Here is a 1003-nt window from a genome sequence, read left to right on the forward strand (position 1 = left end):
GTTTGTATATATATATAGACATATATATATAAAAGTGCTTCTTTTATTTACGTATGTTTTTCCTATACTAGTACATAAAGTATGAGTACATATGTAAAAATAGATTGTATACGTGCATGTATGCATGTAGTATGTATCTATTTATGCCTAAATGTATATACATATATTAATACAGATACTCGTACCTGTCTACATTTTATCCCCATCACCTCAGAGACGCCAAGTATGCCAACATGGGGCAGGTCCAGAAGTACAAGATGATTGTCGACTACCGTGCGAAGAAAGGCTGGGGTGACGAGTCCGCGAGGGCGTATGTAGCGGCTTTGGACAAACACAATGACAGGCACATGCTTGAGTTGGATCTCAGCGATGTGATGCTTGATCTGGGCGCTATCACGGTGTGTCGTGTGGTATAGTTGAGGTGCATGTGTGCATGTATAGGGATGGGTATATGTACCAGAGAATCTATAAATAGATATATCTACCACTTTTTTAACAGTTCTTATGAATCTATCACTAGATTCGCCTATACCACCCACGCACAGGTATACCTTGGCAACCAGCCCGTCTCCCGAACCGTATAGTTTTGTAGCTGCAAAGGTCTAGTAAAACATAGTCATTAATCTGCATTATATCACCATATCTATCCTATCTCTCATGTGCGAGAGATACCTACCAATCTATTAATCGATATCCCCAACCCCACCCGTCAGGTGCACCTGCGCAACAAACCCGCCTCGTGGATCATGGACTTCCGTAAGTGCAAAGGCCTGGAGGCTCTCACAGCCGTTATCATTAAACTGTACCACATCATGTCCCAAAACATCGGTGAACTGGACTCGGTGGTGATTGCTGAGACTATGCACCAGGCGGTGAGGAGTGTCAGCATGTACATGCGCATTCCCGAAAGCTTTGACGATGCCGCACGCAATACTAACCTGCTTAAGGTATGAATGTTGGTGCCAGAATTGCTATGTGTGTATGCGGGTGTAGTGAATACTTA

At 43.3% G+C, this 1003-nt stretch overlaps 1 protein-coding gene across 1 annotated transcript in view; it reads left to right on the plus strand.

Moving 5' to 3' along the window:
* The window catches only part of SARC_00675 (hypothetical protein), a gene marked incomplete at its 3' end in the record, with an annotated part of 13871 nt that overhangs the window by 9699 nt on the left and 3169 nt on the right, over positions 1 to 1003 (plus strand). The window contains exons 6-7 of the mRNA XM_014305625.1: positions 215 to 398; positions 714 to 947. Of these exons, the coding sequence (XP_014161100.1) occupies positions 215 to 398; positions 714 to 947 (418 nt within the window). The remainder of the gene's footprint in view (positions 1 to 214; positions 399 to 713; positions 948 to 1003) is intronic.

Source organism: Sphaeroforma arctica (genome assembly GCF_001186125.1).
Source record: "Sphaeroforma arctica JP610 unplaced genomic scaffold supercont1.23, whole genome shotgun sequence".
NCBI classification, from domain to species: Eukaryota; class Ichthyosporea; order Ichthyophonida; genus Sphaeroforma; species Sphaeroforma arctica.